The sequence below is a fragment of the Balaenoptera acutorostrata genome, chromosome 16 (assembly GCF_949987535.1).
Source record: "Balaenoptera acutorostrata chromosome 16, mBalAcu1.1, whole genome shotgun sequence".
In the NCBI taxonomy this organism is placed as follows: Eukaryota; Metazoa; Chordata; class Mammalia; order Artiodactyla; family Balaenopteridae; genus Balaenoptera; species Balaenoptera acutorostrata.
The window spans coordinates 48,937,395-48,957,538 of record NC_080079.1 but is presented as its reverse complement, the minus strand read 5'-3'; the positions used below and the strand labels follow the sequence as shown (position 1 = coordinate 48,957,538).

The following is a 20,144-nucleotide window of genomic DNA, read 5'->3' as shown; positions in this document are numbered from 1 at the left end:
GGTATTCAGAAGTGCTTTATGCAGATTTCCCATTTATCACACAGACTGTTAAAAAAGACTGTATTCAAAGATTGAGATTTCATAAAATTAATCATTTGTACTGTTTCATCAATGACATTCTTTTTTTTTTTTTTCAAAGTTGTACTTCTATGTAGCAGGATCCTTTTATTTTTCCATTTTATTTATTTTTTTAATAAATTATTTTATTTATTTATTTTTGGCTGCGTTGCATCTTCGTTGCTGCACGCAGGCTCTCTCTAGTTGCGGTGAGCAGGGGCTACTCTTCATTGTGGTGTACGGGTTTCTCATTGCGGTGGCTTCTCCTGTTGTGGAGCACGGGCTGTAGGTGCACAGGCTTCAGTAGTTGCAGCACATGGGCTCAGTAGCTGTGGCTCGTGGACTCTAGAGCACAGGCTCAGCAGTTGTGGCACATGGGCTTAGTTGCTCCTCGGCATGTGGGATCTTCCCAGACCAGGGATCAAACCCATGTTCCTTGCATTGGCAGGTGGATTCTCAACCACTGCGCCGCCAGGGAAGCCCCATCAATGACATTCTTAAGTGAAGATTTTTTTTTTTTTCCTATGAGTTCCTAGTGGTGAGGACTACATATAATGATTATTTTGCAAATTGTAGATTCACATGCAATGGTAAGAAATAATACAGAGCGATCCCATGTACCCTTTATCCAGTTTCTCACAATGGTATCATCTTGCAAAACTGTAATACAGTATCACATTACGAAACATTTCCATCACTACAAGTTCTCATGTTGCCCTTTTGGGATTGTCTTTTCTTACTCAGCATAATTCTGTTCAGATTCATCCAGGTTGTTGCATGTATCAACAGTTCATTCTTTTTTATTGCTGAGCAGTGTTCCATGGTATGGATGTTTCATACTTTCTTTAATCATTCACCTATTGAAGGTCATCTGGGTTGTTTCCAGTTTTTGTCTATTATGAATAAAGCTTCTATAAACATTCACGTACAGGTTGTTGTGTGAGTATAAGTTTTCATTTCACTGTGATAAATCCCCAGAGGTTACAACTGCTGGATACTATGGTAGTTGCCTAGATTTGAAAAAAATCTACTGACCTATTTTCCAGAGTGGCTGTACCATACATTCCACCAGCAATGTATGAGTGATCAAGTTGCTCTGTATCATCACCAGCATTTGGTGTTGTCACCTCTTAATTTTAACCATTCAGATAGGTGTGTAGTGATTTCTCATTGTGGTTTTTATTTTCATTTTCTTAATGGATAATGGTGTAGAACATAGTGCTCATGTGCTTCATCGCGATCTGCATGTCCCCTTTATGTCTATTCATGTCTTTTGTGCATATTCTAATGGGATTTTTTTTTTCTGCTGTTGAGATTTAAGAGTTCTTCATACTAGTCCTTTGATTGATGTGACTTGCAAATATTTTCTCCTAGATTGTAGCGTATTATTACATCATTTTTATGTGGGTTTTTGTGGAGCAAAAGTTTTTAATGTTGATGAGATCCAATTCATTATTTTTTTTCTTTTATGCTTTTGGTGTAAAATCTAAGAACTTCAGCAATTTGTTGAATGAGAGCAATAAAAGCAGACATCTTTGGTTTGTTTCCAGTCTTAGAGAGAAAGCATTTATTGTTTCACATTAAATATAATGTTAGCTGTGGGGTTTTGTAGATGATCTTTATTACGTTAAGGTAGTTCCCCTCTATTCCTGGTTTTCTGAGAGTTTTATTATGAATGAATGTTGAATTTTTTCAAATGCTATTCTGCATCAATTGATATAATCATGTCATTTTCTTCTTTAACCTACTAATATGGTAGATTATATTGATTGCTTTTTGGGTATTTACCAGCTTTGTGTTCCTGGAATAAACCCACTTGGTCATTGTATGTAATTCTTTTTATGCATTGCTAAGTTCTATTTGCTAATATTTTGTTAAGAATTTTTATATCTCTATTACAATAGCCAGGACATGGAAGCAACCTAAGTGTCCATTGACAGATGAATGGATAAAGAAGATGTGGTGCATATATACAATGGAATATTACTCAGCCATAAAAAGAAACGAAATTGAGTTATTTGTAGTGAGGTGGATGGACCTAGAGAGTGTCATACAGAGTGAAGTAAGTCAGAAAGAGAAAAACAAATACCGTATGCTAATACATATATATAGAATCTTAAAAAAAAAACAAAACACAAACTGGTTCTGAAGAACCTAGGGGCAGGAGAGGAGTAAAGACGCAGACATAGAGAATGGGCTTGAGGACACAGGGAGAGAGAAGGGTAAGCTGGGACGAAGTGAGAGAGTGGCATGGACATATATACACTACCAAATGTAAAATAGATAGCTAGTGGGAAGCAGCCGCATAGCACAGGGAGATCAGCTCAGTGCTTTGTGACCACCTAGAGGGTGGGATAGGGAGGGTGGGAGGGAGACGCAAGAGGGAGGGTATACCAGGATATGTGTATATGTATAGCTGATTCACTTTGTTATACAGCAGAAACTAACACACCATTATAAAGCAATTATACTTCAATAAAGATGTTAAAAAAAGAAAAAAGAAAGAATTTTTCATCTCTATTCATGAAAGATAGGTTTATTTTCCTGTACTCTATTTGTCTGGTTGTGGTGTAAAAGTATAAGGGTATTGCTAGCTTCATAAAACAAATTGGGAAGTGTACCAATTTTTTCTATTTTCTGGAAGATATTTTGTAAAATTTATGTTAATTCTTGCTTAAATATTTTGTAAAATACTCAAGCAAAATCATATGGACCTGGAAATTTATTTGGGGGGAGTATTTAAATTATGAATTCAATTTCCTTAACTGTTATAGTCTATTCCAATGATCTATATTATATTGGTTGAGATATGGTAATTTATGTTTTTGCAAAGAATTTGTCCATTTAATCTAAGTTGTCACATTTATGTGTATGTAGTTGTTTGTAATATTCCCTTGCTATCTTTTTGATGTCTGCGGGGTCTGTAGGGATAGCCTCTATTTCATTCTTTATATTGGCAATATGTGTCTTCTTTTTATCTTTGTCAGTATTTCTACAGGTTTGTAAGTTTTATCGATCTTTTCAAAGAAGCAGTTTTGTTTCAATGATTTTCTCCATGTTCTTCTGTTTTTAATTGCATTGATTTCTGCTCTTACTTTTGTTATTTCCTTCCTTCTGCTTGCTTTGGGTTTATTTTTCTCTTTTTTTTTTTTTTTTTAAAGGATTTTCTTATTTATTTATTTATTTATTTATTTATTTTTGGCTGTGTTGGGTCTTCGGTTCGTGCGAGGGCTTTCTCCAGTTGCGGCAAGCGGGGGCCACTCTTCATCGCGGTGCGGGGACCGCTCTTCATCGCGGTGCGCGGGCCTTTCTCTATCGCGGCCCCTCCCGTCGCGGGGCACAGGCTCCAGACGCGCAGGCTCAGCAATTGTAGCTCACGGGCCCAGCCGCTCCGTGGCATGTGGGATCTTCCCAGACCAGGGCTCGAACCCGTGTCCCCTGCATTAGCAGGCAGATTCTCAACCACTGCGCCACCAGGGAAGCCCTTATTTTTCTCTTTTATTCTAGTTCCTTGAGTGGGACCTTAGATTGACTTAAAATGTTTACTTTTTGTTTTTTTCAGATAGGCTCTATGATACAAAACATTTTAAGATTACATCATTTAAAAATATTTTAATTTAAGATCTTTTCATCTTTATTAGGGTAAAATTGTATATATTTAAGATTCACAACTTGATGTTTTGATGCACATATACATTGTGAAATAATCACCACAATCAAGGTAATTCACAGTTACCTTTTATTTTCTGATGGACCACTTAAGTTCTAACTTCTTAACAAATTTCGAATATATAGTACAATATTGTTAACTAGAGTCACAATGCTGTACATTAGATTTTCAGAACTCACTATTTTGCATGACTGAAGCTCTGTATCCTGTAATCAACATATCCCCATTTCTGCCTCTCCCCAGCTCCCGGAAACCACCATTCTACTCTCTACTTCTATGAATTTGACTATTTTAGAGTCCATATATAAGTGAGATCATGCAGTGTTCTGGCTTATTTCACTTAGCATAGTGTCCTCCAGGTTCATCTATGTTGTTGCAAACAGCACAGTTTCCTTCTTTTTAAAGGCTGAATTTTATATATACATAAAACTTATATATATAATGAACTGTGTGATGATGGTTTTTTTTTCTTTTGTTCTGTTAATGTGATGTATCACCTTGATTGATTTGCATACATTGAACCATCCTTGCATCCCAGGGATAAATCCTACTTGATCATGGTATATGATTCTTGTAATGTGCTGTTGAATTCTGTTTGCCAGTATTTTATGGAGGATTTTTGCATCTGTGTTCATCAGGGATATTGCTCTTTAATTTTCTTTTTTTGTGGTGTCTTTGCCTGACTTTGGTATTAGAGTGATGCTGGCCTCATATGATGAGTTAGGAAGTATTCCCTCTTCTTCTATTTTTTGGAAATTTAAGAAGGTTTGGTATTAATTCTTCTTTGAATATTTGATAGACTTCTCCTGTGAAGCCATCCGGTCCTGGGCTTTTCTTTTTTGAGAAGTATTTGATCACTAATTTAACCTCCCTATTTGTTATTGGTCTGTTCAGATTTTCTAAAACTTAACTCTTTTCTAATGCATGCATTTGGTGACATATATTTCTCTCTCAGCATTGTTTTAGCTATGCGACAAATTTTGATACATACTGTACTATGTATTTTTAGAAATTTCCCTTGAGACTTACTTTTTTTTTTTTTTTTAAAGGATTTTCTTATTTATTTATTTATTTATTTATTTATTTTTGGCTGTGTTGGGTCTTCGGTTCGTGCGAGGGCTTTCTCCAGTTGCGGCAAGCGGGGGCCACTCTTCATCGCGGTGCGGGGACCGCTCTTCATCGCGGTGCGCGGGCCTTTCTCTATCGCGGCCCCTCCCGTCGCGGGGCACAGGCTCCAGACGCGCAGGCTCAGCAATTGTGGCTCACGGGCCCAGCTGCTCCGTGGCATGTGGGATCTTCCCAGACCAGGGCTCGAACCCGTGTCCCCTGCATTAGCAGGCAGATTCTCAACCACTGCGCCACCAGGGAAGCCCCGAGACTTACTTTTTGATCCATGGATTATTTAGAAGTATATTGTTTAGTTCCCAAGTGTTTGGAGATTTCCTGTTACTGATTTCAGTTTGATTCTGTTATGGTCAGAGAACATATTTTGCAGGTTTTAATTTTTTAAAAATTTGTTGAGATTTGTTTTATGGTCCAACATGTAGTTTGTCTTGGTATATATTTTGTGGGGGCTTGAAAAATGTGTATTTTCCTATTGTTGGGTGCACTATTCCATAAATGTGAGTTACTTGAACATTTTTTAGAATTCCATTTTAATTTATCTATTATATTCTAGCTTTTCTAGTTATTCTTGGGAGGAAGATTTATCTGCTACAAGCTAGTTCATCGTAGCTGGAAGTGGAAGTAACCCATAAGCATGTATGTGAGTGTGTATGTGAATGTAACAGCATAGGTGATACATGTATTCATGAGGTTGTGATTGATTTGACCAACAAGTCCTGTAACTCTTACCTCCCCCGACAACTGGTCAGAGTAGAGAAGTTCTTATCTAAAATCACAGCTGTTATTAGCTGTTATTTAGTTCTTATCTAAAATCACAGCTGTTGTGACTTGTTTTGTCTCTTCTCCAGGACTTCGTGTCATGTATCGAGAACTACAGACGAAAAGGACAGGAACTATATGCATCTCTATACAAAGATCACATACAGGTAAGAAACAAGGCAATTCCCTTCTTTGCACAGTAGACCAGAATCTACCTTGAACCTGAAATAAAGAATCATAAGACCCTTTGGTTTAAATTCTAAATTGGCTAAGCCAATAATTGGTCATCAAGGATTCAGTCCTACCTTCATGACCTGTGCCATGGGATTTGGACCCACACTGTCAGCAGCTGAGGAGATAGGCAGTGTTTCCATCCACTTATCTACTCATTCATTCATTAGTAAATAGGCATCAATGCCCAGGGTGCCTGAGATCCTGTGCTAGGAGCTAGGGGCACGATTGTAAACACAGCAGACGTGGGCCTCACTCTCAGGTAGCTTACTCTAAAGGAGAGATATACATTAAATAAGTGCACAAATAAATAGATCATTATAACTTGGAAAGAGCAATAGACAGGGAAAATACAAGTATAATGGGAGAGTGTAACAAGGGGAAGACTTTAATTTGGGCAGATCAGAGGCCCTCTCCAAGGAAGTGATCTTTAAGTTGAAATCTGAAGAAGGAGGAATATGGGCTAAAGTATTTTAAGGAAGTGGTTTTGACTAAGGGGAGGGAATGTGTGAAGCTCCTGAGTCAGGAAAGCACTGGATGTCATCAGTTAAGTGGAAGAAGAGGAAGTGACTGGGATGACCTGAGCTGGGAAGGGACAAGGGTGAATGAAGATGAGGCAGGGCCAGAGCAAGCAGAGTGGCTTGCTGCCACTTTAGGGGTTTTGCATGTTCTCCTAAGGACAGTGGGTTGCCACTGATGAGGGTAGGTTTAGATGTTGAAAACCTCTCTCTAGGAGTGATTTCTGTACAGTCTAGGTAAAGAGCACTGGCTGTCATGCCAGGGAGATCTCTATTTGAATCTCAGGTCTGCCCCTTCCTAGGACTGAGCCTAGTCTGAGCCTCAGGGTCCCCATCTTTAAGACAGGATAATACTGCCTACCTGTAAAGGTTAAAGAGTGAGTGTGGAACACCTAGACAGTGGCTGGCAGGGAATAGATGTCCCATATGTGGTTAATGAATGGCTAAGAAGTTCATTTTTAGGTGGTATTATTGTTGTTAACAAAAATTTTCTAAAATGATTGCTAGTAATAGAACACAACAATAGAATTAAAACTTGACAAATTATATTTTTACTTTACAATTTCTCTGTGCCAAAGCCTTGCTAGGTGTAGGAAAGGCAGAGATGATAATGATACTCCTCTGGTTGAAGGTTCTTAACACTCAGTAGAGGGACCAAGAGTAAAGAAATTAAAGCAGGGTGATAAGGCCAATACTAGGATGTTCTACTACAAAGAGAGGAGCAGTGGGGTGTAAGGAACCATTGGGTGTGCCTGGGGTAAGGTGAGGGGTCAAGGAATGGTGAAACAGTAGTCCCCAAGTTCAAGGGAAACAAAATAGGCTCTGATCAACTTAAGCCAAGTAACCTGATCCAATTCCCTCCATATGTGCTTGTTTGGGAACCCACAACATGCCCCCACGAATAAGGATTTGTGAGATGCACAGCGTGCACCCCAGAAACATACAGACTAGCAACACAGGCTGTGCTACGTAAGGAGGTGGGCAGTTTATTAGACATGCAGGGGTGGGAGAGGCGGTTTGGGGGTAGGTGCACTGCACTGCTGGGTAGGTGTCCTGCTGGCTTATATTTGTGTGTTATCTGTGCCCCTTGGACAGGACCTCGCATGTGAGTGCCTTACTGCTTGAATTCACCAACTTCATTCAGGACTAGCCATATGGCTAATAAATTCAGCTGCCATTGGGGGAAAAATAAGATGAATCATTTAGGATTGCATCCTTTATTTAGGGATATCCCCATCACGCTTGTTCCATTTCAAGACAGAGGATGTTGTTTATCTAAACGTTCAAATCAGCATCTAGTCAAGAGTCTGACCATTTCTCTTCTTATGGTTGGAAAAGCCTGGAAGATTTGGTCATGGCTAGGAGAAATGTGCTCTGTGGTAACTGGTGGATTTCTGCTGAAATTTGAAAAACTGAAGGTTCATGGGGAAGGACAGAAGAACCTCAGCAGAGGCTCTGAGCCCATAACGCAAGGGTCCAGCCTCCTGGAACATCAGTCTGGCTTATTTTCAGCAGCGGGCCTGACTGGGGCTCAGAGAGTACTTGAGAAAGTGGTACAGAGTTTTACTGTTGATTGAAGTATTTTTGAGAAAATCAGCATTTTGAGGCTAATCCATGAGGATACTTTCCAAGTGTTTAAATATTTAAGACAGATTGTTTCGACGTTTAAAAGAATGCAGGTGTTATCACCATCTACCAGAGATAATGGGGTCTGGAGTGTTCACCCGGCTTTCTTTTAAGGGGTAGTAGACTGTCCCGACGAAGGCCCTACTCCACTTCCAGAGAAGTCAAGTCCAAGTTCTGGAAAGAAATCAGCCTTGTGAAATATGCCATGTTCTTCAAGGACAGCTTCTCCTAATTACACTCCGTGAGGTCCTTCCAAGAGGGTGGAGATAATGAGGTTCAAGGGCCCCCGCCCACACGGCTCTCAGTAACAGGTTGCGTAAGACTTTTCCAACTGGGCATTTTACTTACACCTGAGAGGTCACTGGAGATGCAGGTGCTCACAGCATGACAAGATAGCGTCACCCAGTGCCCTGGAAGCTAACCCAAGCATCATCTGTATACCTCATCATCCCATCACCAGCAAATCGTGCAATTCTGATATTTAATCTCCCAAATTTCTCATCACTCCAGAAGTGCCGACAAAAACAGGTGCCTCTGCTCTGGCCCTGCCCAGATGCCCCTTTGCCATTTCCAGTTACATTTGTTCTCTTCTCTGTGGTCCGGCTGCTCTGGCTCTGCTCTGTGATATACCCAGGCCATCTGTTCTTATACTGAGTCCTCATCATACCTTACAGACATGCCTCATTTTGTCTATATTTTTAAAAAAATTACGTTTTTACTGCTTAAAGTTCTATGCAAGATGCCTTCCACCCCAGAAATGGCCTTTCTTTTAGTGTGTGAGGGACACTTCTCTGTCCCCTCTCTTTTGGGCTGTCTGGGGGCCAACAGGCTGTTTCCATTTCTTGCTCAGTCTCTATATATCCATTACATTTTGGTAACAGCTCTTTCAGATGTAACTATCAGAAACTCAACTCAAACTGGCTTAGGCAACACATGAAATATTTTGAAAAATCCAGGAGAAGATCACACTTCAAGAAGAGCTGGATCCAGGTATTCAAACTCTGCTTTAAGGAATCTGCCTCCTCTCTCCCTCTCTCTCTTTTCTTTCTCTCTTTTTCACACACACACACAAACACATGTTCACACAAACATAAACACACAAGTGTATGAGATTACTAATATGTTTGAGGCAACAAGGCACATGGAGGAGAGAGCTTTTGAGGCTGGAGTGAACTCATGCTCTGCTCCCCAGTCTATACATCCTGGAACCAAGCAGGGCTCATATAAAGGGTGGGAAATTATCTAACTTGCACAAAGGGACTGTCTCATTGCTGAGAGGCCTGCCTGTAGGCTGTGTATGCCTCAATGCAGATACATCAGGTGCCTTTTCCTGATGCACATAAGGTTGGCCGGCGCAATGTGGGCAGCCTTGAACGTGTACACATCCACCTCTCGGCAGTCTGCTCTATACGGGCTCTAGAGGCCACCAGTTCCAGTCCCAGAGAATGATGCTCACTAGCCCATCCTACAACCATTCATCACCCACTGAAGCCAGGGCTGGGGTCAGCTGCACCCCAGCACCGGGAACTGAAAGTAGGGAAGGTCTGGTTGCCAAGAGGAAAGTCTCAGTGATGCTACCCAAGAGTTTCTATTTGGCTGAGAATCATAGCTGCCTCTAATACACCAGCATCCCTGCCCCTGTGTCTGGTGTGGCATTTGGCCGGCTCAAGGTTTGAACTGAATGCGGACCTTACCTTGTGCAGAAGCATGGGCATTACAGAACACCTTGCAGGTGCAGGAACTCAGGACTTTTGCTTATTTAGTCATCTCATGTCCTTTGTCTTGGGACCACATACAGCCTTCCATCATGGACTAAACAGTCATTCATCTCTGAGGCATGAATGAGGGATCTTATCACTGACACACATCTGTCTAGCTGCAGATATTCAGACAACACATTTGCCCTGTGATGAAGACTCAGGCAGCCGTGAACCTCCAGGTTGCATAGGTGAAGCCTTAGGGTGGAAGGGATGCTCTTAAAAGACTAATTTGAAACCCCGGATGAACAACCCAATAGCTTGGGATTGTTCATCCTCTGTGAAGCTCAATATGGAATTACAAATGCAGCAGCAATCTCCTAGGAGCTGAAATATTTTCCCCAAACAAGTGTTCATTTCATATAACCAAATCCCTTATAAAAGGCTTTGGATAGTCATTATTTTTCTGGAGTTTTTTATTAAACAATTAGAGTACTTGTAAAATGCTATAACTATTTAGGATATGAATTTAAGAACTGTGGAGAAACAAAATAATCTTGTTTTGAAACAGAATTTGCTTTATTCACAATAATAATACTAACTGCTTAAGTTGGGTAAGGCACCGTATTAAACTCTTGAAAATATTGTCTCATTTGATCCTTACATAAACCCATGGTTTTATTATTGTGGTAATATTACTAACTGAATTTGACTGATGAGGATGCTAAGTCTCCTTCAGATGAAACTGCTAGTGAAAAGCAGAAACATCGTGACAGCCCAGGTTCATCGGACACCAAAAGACCACGTACTTAGAACTATACCATCTGTCATGTTTTTGTGAGAATTTTCAAGTTCTGAGAACGATTTTCCCATTCAAAATGGTCTAGATCTAAGTCTGTCAGTCTTTGAAGTAATACTGGCAGAAATCACGACTTAATGAAATGATACCAGGGCCCTAGGAAAAGAATCAAGCACGCAGGCTGAAGTGAAGGCTCTGGAATTAGACAGGCTGGGTTTCAGCCTTAGCTTGGTCACCGGTTGGTCCTTGGGGAAGTCACTTCTCCTCTCCTAGACTTGGTTCCTTCATGAGGATAATAGAAAGTACTTACAAGTTCCAAGACTCACTTATGGTGTCACTGTGTAGAGGAAATGAGATAGAGCAGGTGAGAGGCTCAGCCTCATACATGACAATGAGTTTCTTTTCTCTTTATGTTACGTTTGTGAGGTCTGTGCTTCTTGTCATTAACACTTTCACCTTTCAGTTTTCTGAAAAATTAAAATTAAAATGTAGGGCACATACCATCAAATATTTGAATAGTTGGAAGAGTTCACCCTGCAGACAAAGTTGATTCTGCTGTCCAAACTGAATTGAAATGTTTCCTTGATAGATGATGTAGGAAACTTCAGTGTGGCATACAAAAACAATTTAGGGGTGCCGATGTATTTTGTAAAAGGTTTGAGTTATACTCTAGCAGAAGGTATAACAGTCAAGTGCTATGTATGCAAACTATGAGGATTTCATAGATATTAGGAAGGATTATTTTCATTAACATCAAAGGTTTTAGCTTCTTTGAATATTCTCACCACACTTCCAGTCCAGACACCGGAAGGAGGGCTTTCAGCATCATTTTGAAGGGTAGGGGCCATGGTAAAATTCCCTGTCCATTTTGAAGGGTAGGGGCTGTGGTGAGGTTCTGTGTCCATTCTACCAAATAGCTGTCCAATCCTCTGATGAACAGTATGGGGACCTTTGGGACCTGTTACTTTCTGCACAGCACCCAGCAGTCACGAGGCTCTGCAGGCCAAAGGGCAGAGGGTTTTTTCTCCTCGAAGCTGAATTCAATGGTCTCAAAGCTGAAAAACTGATTTCTTCTCCTGGCCTGGTCCTAGCTCCAGAGAGTACACTACACACCCTGAAGGTGCTTGGGGCTGCCTATAGGGGTGATTTTCCTCAGGCAATTATGGGGGGCTTGGTCTGTTCACCCCAGGAGGTTTGGGGCCAGGCTGGTGAGGAAATGTGTCCAGAGGTGACGCTGTACTTCTGCTTCCCAGAGGCGGAGATGTGGCAAAATCAAGGCAGCCAACGCCTGGGCCAGGATCCAGGAGCAGCTTTTTGGGGAGCTGGGCTTGTGGCGTCAGATGGCAGAAGCCACGCCCTGCTCCCGGTGGGAACTGGACTGGAGAGAAGGACCAGCTCGCATGAGGAAACGTATCAGACGCTTGTCTCCGCTGGAGGCCCTGAGTCGAGAAAGGCTCAAGGTAAGAATTAGATGCAACAAGACAGGATGCTTCCAGACGGGCAATGTGTAGGGAGGTGTCTCCTTAGCTTTTCCATCTGATGTTGTTTCCATCAGGAGTACTTTGGCATGGACAGGTAGGAGAGATAATGCGTGCAGTTAACTGTAGGAGTGCTGTAATGCATTCTTGGTGCTGTTTAACAGAAGGAAAGAATCACTAACTCCCCAGGTACATAGAAGGGATGCTATAAATACAGGCTGAATGAATGAAAAAAATAAGTGAGTGAGTGGTTCATATATACACCACTGACCCAGCACCACGCTGACATCCATAAAAGTCCGTTAGAATGGTCTGGATGCCAGCGTTTGAAAAGAGCCATGTGATGGGCACTGTCTGCTTGAACAAGTTATGTGTCATAGAGCAGTCATAACCAGCCCTTCTATGGTATTACTGTGCAAGCAAATCCCGTATCAAGTCTTACAATGGAAATACCTTGAACTCAGCTGTTTCTGCAAGCTTGAGCCAGTGACCCACTTAGTCCAAATGACACTGAAGCTGCATTGGATTCCCAGGCAACGGAATCTGGACGATCCCCAGGTGTTTGCTGTAATGAAGCTTTGGACTCTCTGTCAAACTTACATTTTTGCCTTTTAAATGATGAAGAACCATCCTTGGCTTGGTAGTGGATATAGAAAAATCTGTTAATAGCATTTCATGTCCTCATTGAACAATTCTGATTTAAGATATTCTAAAAAGCAGCCTTTCCAAACCCTGGAACACAAGACATTTCCTTCTGCATTCATCCTGAGTTACAATGTTGGGCTTATTCTCTAGTCTGTAACCTCAGAATCTTTTACCCACATCAAATCCTTTATAAAACCTAATGAAAAAATTATATTTCATTTATTCAGTAGACCTTTTAGTTTTTAGTGTATTGTCTATAAACATCTGGTGATATATAGTATTTTTCCCTCAATACATTTCTTAGGAAATGGAGGCAGGAAAAATAAGCCTGCGCGTGGTGCTGATGTCAAGGCCGAAGGCTGACTATGGAACCTAGTTCCTGGTCTCTTGGGCTGTCCAGCCCCAGACCCTGTCCCTGGTCCCCTCTCCAGGGTGGCCCATACCACAGACAGCCAGGATACTCTCTACTCCCCTTTGACATAATCTTTGGTAATTACTGTAAATCCTACTTAATGGAAGATTGTGGGTTTTTCCCCCTTTGACTCAGGAACATTAATACTTGCATTTTATTGTGGTCCTTTAGGATTTGGCATTTTGCTCCCCTTGCCTTTGAGTCTTGAGTGTATGAGTGATTTGAAGGAGCCATATGCATGTGTGTGTATGTGTTTGTGAATCTGTGGAATGGGGGTTGGGGCCCATGGGTATCCAGGATTTAATTTCTCTTTTCTCTGGTTTTATTTCAGGGAAGTCAGGACAGAAATGGTGATATTTCTCAATTAAATGATGAAAACCAAGGTATTCAATTTATCTGTATTTTTATTTAACTGTTAAACCAATTCTTGGTTTTATTTAACATCTCCTTAAAGATATGAAGTTAATATATTGTAGGAAGAAAATGCTGCAAGTCTAGAGTAGGGAGTGCAAGACCTTTCATCACTCTGCTCTCCAGAATGAAGAGGGACCCATTCCAGACCTGAACACTCCACTGGCAGAAGAATTTTGTATTTAGGTTGCAACAATAAGAATTTTTTTCAGGGAAACTATCTTGTCAGTTTGCTATATGAGGGAAACCTTAAAAGTGCCCCCCCAAATACTAATACATGTTCAGTATGTGACCCAAAACACCTAGGAGGAAAATAGGAAAATATTTTACAGCAAAATTGGATGGGATAGATATTTAATACTTAACACTGAATTCTCTGATTGTGAAGATGACAGATATAATGGTCATTATTATTTCTCCAATTTAAAAAAGCACTTTGAATCATTGTTGATGTTTATGCTTACCCTTTGTGTAATACTCATGGAGGAATTTGGTTGAGCTGATATGCTAAAAATCTAGTTTATTTTCAGAGGTCATTTTGGCCCTAACACATCAAATACATACCAAACACACACACAGACACATACACTATATTTCAGATTTTGTGTTTCTACCAAAGACTCTGCCTTTTGCTTCAAACACTCTCTGTGAGTTTCACTGTATCCTAGGCTGCAGCTTATATCATATCCTTAACCAAATGACAACTTCCTAGAGCTGATCAGACTTGTTTCATTTAGTGCCTTAGCACCGGATTTTGCGTGGAGCTTGCTATCTTGTCAGTCTGCAGTAACAAAGCCCAGAAGTGAGGATCTTGAACTCTGATCCCAGGTTGATTTGGGGGTCCCACTTGGGACTTGGGATGACAGTGTAACACTCATATTTTGGCTTCTCTTCTTTCCATCCCAAGCCCCATAACCCTAAGATCAGAAGGAGAATCTGCCTGCTCTCCCTCTCAAAATGGGTGGCTGCAGAGGGTACAGTGGTAGAAAGCAGGTGTTTGATTTTATGTGGACTAGGGCCATGGGCTGCTAAGTCCCCTCGTCCCCTATGTGCAGGGCCTCTGGTCACCTATGATCCCAGGCCTCCTCCATGTTTCCAGCATGGACCCCCAACTCCCAGTAGGGAGCTCAGTCAGAGGAGAAGAAAGGGCTGTGATTCTTCACCATGCCTTCCTGGGTGCCTATATCTACACAGTGTTTTCTCTGCCTGAGGGAAAGCCTCTGATGGATGTTGCTGTGAGCAGCAGGCACTTACATTCATCCAGGTGTGAGGTTCCCAGGTGGGGAGGAGGTCAAAGAGATGAGCATCTTGCCACAAAGAAAATGGCCAGTAGCACCCTGACCTTGCAGCCATGTGCTGCTCCACGCAGGTGGACACCCAGGACAGGGTGGAGGAGAAAAATCTAGAGATCCACACAGGTATGTACTTAGCTGGCACCCAAATGCACATGCACAGGGGTGCATCCTTTGGAAATAAGTCTAGATGTACACACAAATGATTGCAGCACAGTGGATTTCGGTAGTGTAGAAATAGAAACTAGTTGTATCTCTAAAAAATAGGAGGTGAGTTGGGTGATTATGGAAGAGTCACACAATAGATTATTACAGCCACTTAAGTTGCTTTCTAAGAACTTTTAATGGAAAGTGCTCATGGTGTAATCTTGAGCAAAAAAGTTAAAAAAGAAACACTATAAATTCAGTATAATTCTTACCATGTCAGAAATTACGTTATGTGTGTACATATACATGTGTGTACAAAAAAGATGTCAGAGTTAAACCAAATTGTGGCCAGGGAGGACAAACAGCCTAGAGATGAAAAGATCAGCCTCTGGACTCAGAGGGACTTGGCTCAGATTCAGCCTCTAGTTCTTAGTAGCCGAATGACCTTGAGCAAAATAATTAGCCTTTGTCAATTTCTTCATTTGTAAAGTGAGGATGGAATGGAATCTACAACCTAGGTAGGACTGGATGAAAAATGTCCAGCACATTTAAAGTATCCAGCACAGAGAAAGTGCTCACTAAACAGGAGCTGTTATTATTAGCACTCTCTCTGGGTGCATGGGTGATACTTGTTTTATTTCTCATAATTTTTAATTTCTCACAATTTCATGGGTTTTCCAAGTTTTTTACATTAAGAAGATAGTATTTCCATAATTAGGAAAAAAAACCCCACTCTTAAAAGAGTGAAGAGGGGACCTCCCTGGCGGTCCAGAGGTTAAGACTCTGCGCTTCCACTGCAGGGGGCGTGGGTTTGATCCCTGCTCGGGGAACTAAGATCCCGGCACACCACGTGGTGCGGCCAAAAAAAAAAAAAAACAACAAGAGTGAATAAAGTGAAGTTCAGAAAAAGCAAATCTTGGGTGACCCTCTGGGACCCTCTAGGAAATTGCTTTACTGATTAATGAAGGTGAATTTGAAACATACCCCTGTGGTCACTGGAGAGCTGCAGAGCAGCCAGGCCCGGGTACATCTTCCGGAGTGAATCAACCTGCAGGTGTGTTCACCACATGATAGGGTCAGAGGGGTGTGTCCACTTTCAGAAACAGTGAGGGACACGCTGGGATCCACATCATTCACAGCTGCCCTGAAACCTTGCAGATCCTCCCAGGGACTCGGGCCCAGGCTGTGCACCGTGACTCCAGGTGGCTCACGCACAAACCATATGTCCCTTTTTGCTGCTGCAGATGAACTGACACCAAAGGAAGCTGAGAGCGAGAGAGATGAGGCAGTAGACTGCACCCAGCTGACCTTCTTCCCCGCCTTACATGAAAGCCTGCACTCTGAAGATTTCTTGGAACTGTGTCGGGAAAGACAAGTCATTTTACAAGAGCTTCTTGATCATGAAAAGGTAACACAGCCCATCATGATTATTCTTTAAAGATTGTTAGACATGAGAGAACTAAGCTTTCTGCACTCACATGGGAGGTGATATCTCCATTCACCATAAAAAAATCAATAAGCAAAAACGACAGCATGCTCCTAAATTTATGGGCCCAGAGCAAGGGTGCAAATGCCCACACATCTTGCATCAAAATGTTTAGAAGATATAAATCAAGCTAATAAACTGTTAAATGAAATATGTCCTATATTGACCTTTATAATAACCTAGGGGGCCAGTTTCAAATTTAGAATTCTTGACCTTCTTGTAGTTCAGCACCTTGGCCCCCTGCTCACAGCCTGACCACTTGAGGGATCCATCCCATGCCTGAGTGAGGGGCCCTGGTGGATGTGTTTGGACACCTGACCCATATGTCCCAGCTGTCCCCACACTCCTCACCTTGAAACCAGCTCCCCTGGGCCACCACTCAGGCCTAGAGGAAGCACATCTGTGGCACCTTCAACCCTCGGAAGTGTGGACCTGGAGATACAGTAGAGGCAGGCTGGGCCAGTTAGCAGGGAAATCCATTGTTGGGGATGCCTGGAGCTGGGTTGTGGGAGCCCAGGCTCTTGGTGTGCATGCATGTCCCCTGGGTATGACTGGAAGAGGGTCAGGGGGTCCCTCTGAGGTACGGGAACAGGGAACAGGCCCTCTTACACAAGTCTAAGCAAGTATGGAAGATGAAGCACATGTCTTAAAGTAAAACGGACCTGAGCTAAAAATCCCAACTTGGCCACCTATTAAATGGCCTGCTACCTAACCTTCGTGAGCCTCAGTTATTCTCATCTTTAATATGGAGTGCATGGCAACCATTTCACAAAATTCTCATAAGCCTTAAATGGGATAATGGAAGCAAAGTGACTAGCATAGCGCCCAGCACGCATGAGGTGGCTCATTAAAGACTAATTCTCTTCCCTTTCCAAAGGTTGAGTGGTTTAAGGGCTGGGTAGACTTCCATCTGTCTCTTCCATCAACTCTTCTGTATGGGATGTAAGTGAAGAAGATGCCCCAGCAAAACAGAGGAGCAGGCAGGGCGGGGCTGGCAAGACATGCAGGGGCTACCCAGAGATGAATGCATGAGAGCTGAGGGCTAGTCTGGCTGCAGGGTGGAGGAGAGTGGAGCTGAACTACGGGCCACTGAGTAAGCAGGCTGGATATCCAGGAGCAAGTAACAAGCTCAGAGAGCTTGTGATGGGCTTGAGCAATGTGCAGAAACTGAAGCATGTCCTTTCCAGGGGCAGATTCCTTGCAGAGACTCCTGGAGGGTGTCAGACTGGGATTGACTCCTTCCAGGGGTTGGGTAAAAGGGCTGGCTTGAAGTGCATTGACCAAATGGATGACTTCAGAACTTCTGCCAAGTTGTTTAGCTGCTTTCAGATTTGGGTAGCAGTTCAATCAAAACAATCCTGGAACAACAAGGTCCTTATACATGCTGAACCCACAGCTTTCAGCCAGAGAGCACATTTGCAAGTCCCCATCACACCTCACCACCGTGCCTTTGCTCATGCTGGTTTGGCTATCTGTGGTGCTCTGCACGCTAGACTCCTAGCAGCTGACTCTCCAAAGCCCATCTTGACTGGTCCCCAGTCTGAAACCTGGAGAGCTGGTCTCTCCCTCATCCCTGTCTCTACTGCCCACTGCATCTCCACCTACCCTTGCTCCTGACATACAGGCTAACCTTCCCCACTTCACCTGTCTGCCTCTCTCACTCTACTGATGCTCCTTGATGGAGGGACCCCCAGGTGCCTAACCTCAGGCATGCCTGGAGAAGCCTGTCAGTAAACGCCGATGAATGAAGATTGATTATATTCACGTTCATTTTATTTTGATTATGGAAGTAGTGTAGTCTACTGTGTGAAAGTTTAAAAAATGGATATAAAACGTACATATGTAACATATACATATATATTTATATATGTGTGTATACATAGCCACAATATCCAGCTGCTGAGTACTAACAGCTGGTAACAGTTTGAACATATCATATATGTTCATATAGGTGAATGGATATTTAGTAAATGCCTAGTCAATTGAAAACAGCTAAGAGATCAATGCTTTCTTACTCTTAAAACTTTTCTTTGCCTTATGCCCTCAAAGGATCATATAAAGCAGTGATTCTCAGCAGGGGGTAGCTTTACCCCCCTCCCCCCCCCCGCCCCTGGGGACAGACATTTGCCAATGTCTGGAGACATTTTTAGTTGTCATGACGTGGTGGGGAGGGGTTGCTTCTGGCATCTAGGGGGCAGAGGCCAGGGATGCTGCTTCACATCCTACAATGCTCAGAAGAGCAGAAAATAATTATTCAGTCCCAAATGCCTATAGTGTCAAGGTGAGAAATCCTGATACGATGGATGCATATTAAACAGATTAAAACCAAACCCCAGCCATCCCTTCCTACTTTCCTGATAGGGTAAGGAAATACTGGATTATATATTGTCTCCATATTGGCTCTTTTCATCATTTTGATAAGAATGGCAAATTGCAATGGCAATGCTTTGGTTTTATTTGGTGTCTTAATTTTATATTGCTGCCGTAACAAATTACCAAAACCTTGGTGACTTAAAGCAGCACACATTTATTATCTCAAAAGTCTGAGCACAACATGGCCCAGCTGGTTCTCTGCTTAGAGTCTCACAGGGCTGAAACCGAGGTGTTGGCAGGGCTGCATTTCTTTCTAGAGGCTCTGGGGATGAATCCATTTCCAAGCTCATTCAGGTGTTGGCAGAATTCAGTTCCATGCTTCCGTAGGACTGAGTTCCCTGTTCTTGGCTGGCTGTCAGCCAGGGGTCGTTCTCCGCTTCTAGAGGCCACCCACACCCCTTGCCTGTGGCTCTCTTCCTGCATCTTCAAGGCCAGCTGCAGTAGCCTTCTCACACTACAGGTCTCTCTGAGCTGCTTCTGCCTCATCTTCCCTCCCCCTCATCTCCCCTCTGCCTCCCTCTTCCATTGAATCTCTCCCACCAACTCTTCTGCCTTCCTCTTCTGCTGCTAAGGCCTCATGGGAATTGGACCCACCAAATAATCCAGGGTAATCTCCCTATTTTAAGGTCCACTGATTTGCAACCTTAATTTCATCTGGAATGAAAAATAATTTCAAGCCCTTCAAGCAGCACCTAGGTTAGTATATGATGGGATAACCAGGGATGAGGCTCTTGGGGGACATCTTTGTCCCCAAATACTGCCTGCCACATCTGGCATCACTGAGGGGCCACATGTCACCTAATCCATGCCCCGCCTTCCAAGAAGGGCTTCTGCAGTCGGCCTGACTCCCACGTGCTGGCCAAGACCAGCCAGGTGGCTCCAGCCCTCACTGGGCTGGGCTGAGGGCAAGGTCTGGAGTTCACAGTCACGGCCAGAGCTAGTCCCAGCATGGCCTGTGCAGCAGGTTCTTGCCTTTGGTACTTGTCCTGGCCTCTGAGAGTCTTAGTTTTGCTAATCGTCCCACCCAGCAACGCTTCACTCAGGGGTCTTGTTGGGGGAGCCAGAGCCTGAAGCCCACAGGTGACTGACTTTCCCAGCCTCTGAGAGGCAGGTCAGGAGCAGCAAGAGGCTGTTCTCTCGTTTTCCCCTGCCTTGTACTTAAACTTCAGTCTTTCCGGATCTCCATGTCACACAGCAGGAAGCTGTCAGAATGCCACATGTGGCTCACCGTGGTGGCAGGGACTTCAGGCTGTGCGGACAGGAACATGTGAAACGCAGCAGGGTCTGAGGCAGGAGCTGTCCTGATTCTGCTTAGTGCTTGCGGTCCCCTTACCTGCCAGGAGGGGCCGCACGAGGTTGGGGGGTGGGGCACAGAGGGACTGAGCAGGGCAAGGCAAGGCGATTCTTGACATTGTCCA

At 42.9% G+C, this 20,144-nt stretch overlaps 1 protein-coding gene across 1 annotated transcript in view; it reads left to right on the top strand.

The window, feature by feature from the left end:
• Positions 1-20,144, top strand: part of WDFY4 (WDFY family member 4) — a 254,300-nt gene that overhangs the window by 143,261 nt on the left and 90,895 nt on the right. The window contains exons 40-43 of the mRNA XM_007178732.2: positions 5,701-5,778; positions 11,736-11,942; positions 13,349-13,400; positions 16,112-16,275. Coding sequence (XP_007178794.2) covers positions 5,701-5,778; positions 11,736-11,942; positions 13,349-13,400; positions 16,112-16,275 — 501 coding nt within the window. The remainder of the gene's footprint in view (positions 1-5,700; positions 5,779-11,735; positions 11,943-13,348; positions 13,401-16,111; positions 16,276-20,144) is intronic.